The 2190-nt window shown below is 35.3% G+C and overlaps 1 protein-coding gene across 1 annotated transcript in view; it reads right to left on the minus strand.

The window, feature by feature from the left end:
* Window positions 1–60: 60 nt before the first annotated feature.
* Window positions 61–2190, minus strand: part of LOC107578674 (disco-interacting protein 2 homolog C-like) — a 5865-nt gene continuing 3735 nt past the window's right edge. Inside the window, exons 3-4 of the mRNA XM_016264606.1 lie at window positions 543–668; window positions 61–455 (exon numbers count right to left, since the gene is read on the minus strand). Of these exons, the coding sequence (XP_016120092.1) occupies window positions 238–455; window positions 543–668 (344 nt within the window). The 3' untranslated portion in view covers window positions 61–237. The remainder of the gene's footprint in view (window positions 456–542; window positions 669–2190) is intronic.

The following is a 2190-nucleotide window of genomic DNA, read 5'->3' on the forward strand; positions in this document are numbered from 1 at the left end:
GTCATGTCAGTCTTATGCACACCCCTTCAAGTAAAGTGTAACCGCGATGTGCTAAAATTAGATGATCTTGATAAGGGAGGTTTAAAAAAGGCCCAAAATACTTATTTCATATGAAGTGAATTAAACGTGAGAGGCTTGTTTTTCCTTCGCTTACTGCAATATTGAAAGCAAAATCTGAGTTGATTGATAGTGACCTAAAGACAAATTTATAACATGAGTGATTCACAGTATCTGTGTTTATTCGCTGCCTTGTGAATATTTGCTTGAGTTCTTACTGCTGTATGAGTGCATGTTAGTCTCTGCGAGTCGGGCTGCATTAGCAGAGCTGTTGCTGTGTGACGATGATGACGATGATGTTGAAGGTGAGCCATGGAGAGCTCTGCTGATCCAGGAGTCCATGCTGACACCTCCCGCCCTCCCCAGAGACCCCTCAGCATCAGAGCCGGAGGACGAGTCTGCAGAGACACAGAGAGAACAGTCACACACTCACACACTTACTCACTCGCTCTTACACACAAACATATGCACATACACACACACACCTGGAGGTGTGTACGTGTCCATGGAGGTTTGACCAATGAGTGACTGCCGCTTGGATGGCAACAGCACAGCCATCTTTCTCTCACTGTGTCGCTCCAGTGCAGCCTGAACAGCTTCTGAGTGAACATCTGAAAGAAAGAGACCGAGATTTATACATGCATAAAGAGTGCAAAATCTTCTTATGTTTATGTATGTGTGTGTGTAGAATAAAGGTCAGTAGAGTTGCTCTTTTTCTAGCCGGTTCAGAGGATTATTTAGGAAGAGTGTTTATTCAGTGGTTTGCTACATCTAAGTCCAATCACATGTTCTGAAGATACAGAACAACCTTCTTTAATGTATTTACTACAACAGATGCAAAGAAAATTTAGCATTTTTAGTAATAAATTTGACGTAATAAGTTTATGTAATAAATATACATGTACTTCAGAGACAGAATTAAATTTTTCTATCAAGGAGCTATATTTGTTCCCTGAAACTGACTTCTAGGGGAATTTTTACCTTTATAAGGGCATTTATTCTAACCTTATTAAATGTATGAGTAATCTTTTATTTTGAATTCTTACATTTCATCAGTAAATAAATATTTTCAAAATGAATTAAATTAAATTAATGAATTAAAACGGTATATACAGATGTAAAGTGCATAAATAGTGTTATGATTTAAATATTAAATTTTGAATACAGAAATATGAAATGAGGAAAATAAAAATAAAAACACCAGTATGTGGTGGCAAGTCAGTGGGCCATTCATTCAACCGATTTGTTTAAATTAGGGGTAGACCAATTATCGGTACCGATATTAAGCATTTTTATGGTTATCGTATCAGTAATTTTCCAAACCGATTTGCCGATAAAATAATTAAAAAGCATTTAAAGACAGTTTTTGTCAGAGCTCTTGTTATTCTTAATTTTGAAATAAATTTTCATTTTTACACCAGACATATATATCAGTTATCGGTCCACTTGATCTGTAATAATCGGTATCAGCCCTGAAAAACACATAGGTAGTGAATAGATCAAATAACTGATTCATTCAGGAATGAAACAAGTGACTGCATTTATGAGTGAGTAATTTGATCATTCATTTCACCATTGCGTTTAAAAATGTTGATTCACTCAATAACGAAACACTTCTGTTCTGTTGTGGATTTGTCTGGTGAAACAGAGCAAGAACAGACAATGCTGACATGTTGTTCATTGAACTGTTGTATAAAATCTTTATATTTCAAAATATTGATGATATTCGGAAATAACTACTGTATATCATATGCTATAAACATAAAAAACAAGAACTCGATAACAGCGGTTTCCATAATCAAATTTAGAAATAAACAAAAAGTGAAAACTTCAAAAAATAACATCACTTTTTGAATATGAGCTGGTGCTGCTGATCTGTTTGCTGAAATGATGGCATAAACTACAGAGAGCTTGAATTAGGCTAGGTCTCCTTGATACCAGATTGTGTGTGTGTGTACCTGGTATTTATAACGTTATGGGGACTAAATGGATAGTAATACCAGTAAATTTTGACCCTGTTGGGAAATTTTTAGGTCCCCATGAGGAAAAGTTTTTTGAAAATAAAAAAAATTCAGAAAGTTTCCTGTGAGGGGTAGGTTTAGGGCGATAGAAAATACAGTTTGTACAGTATAA

This window comes from Sinocyclocheilus grahami, unplaced genomic scaffold (assembly GCF_001515645.1).
Source record: "Sinocyclocheilus grahami isolate Dianchi unplaced genomic scaffold, SAMN03320097.WGS_v1.1 scaffold11442.1, whole genome shotgun sequence".
Taxonomy (NCBI): Eukaryota; Metazoa; Chordata; class Actinopteri; order Cypriniformes; family Cyprinidae; genus Sinocyclocheilus; species Sinocyclocheilus grahami.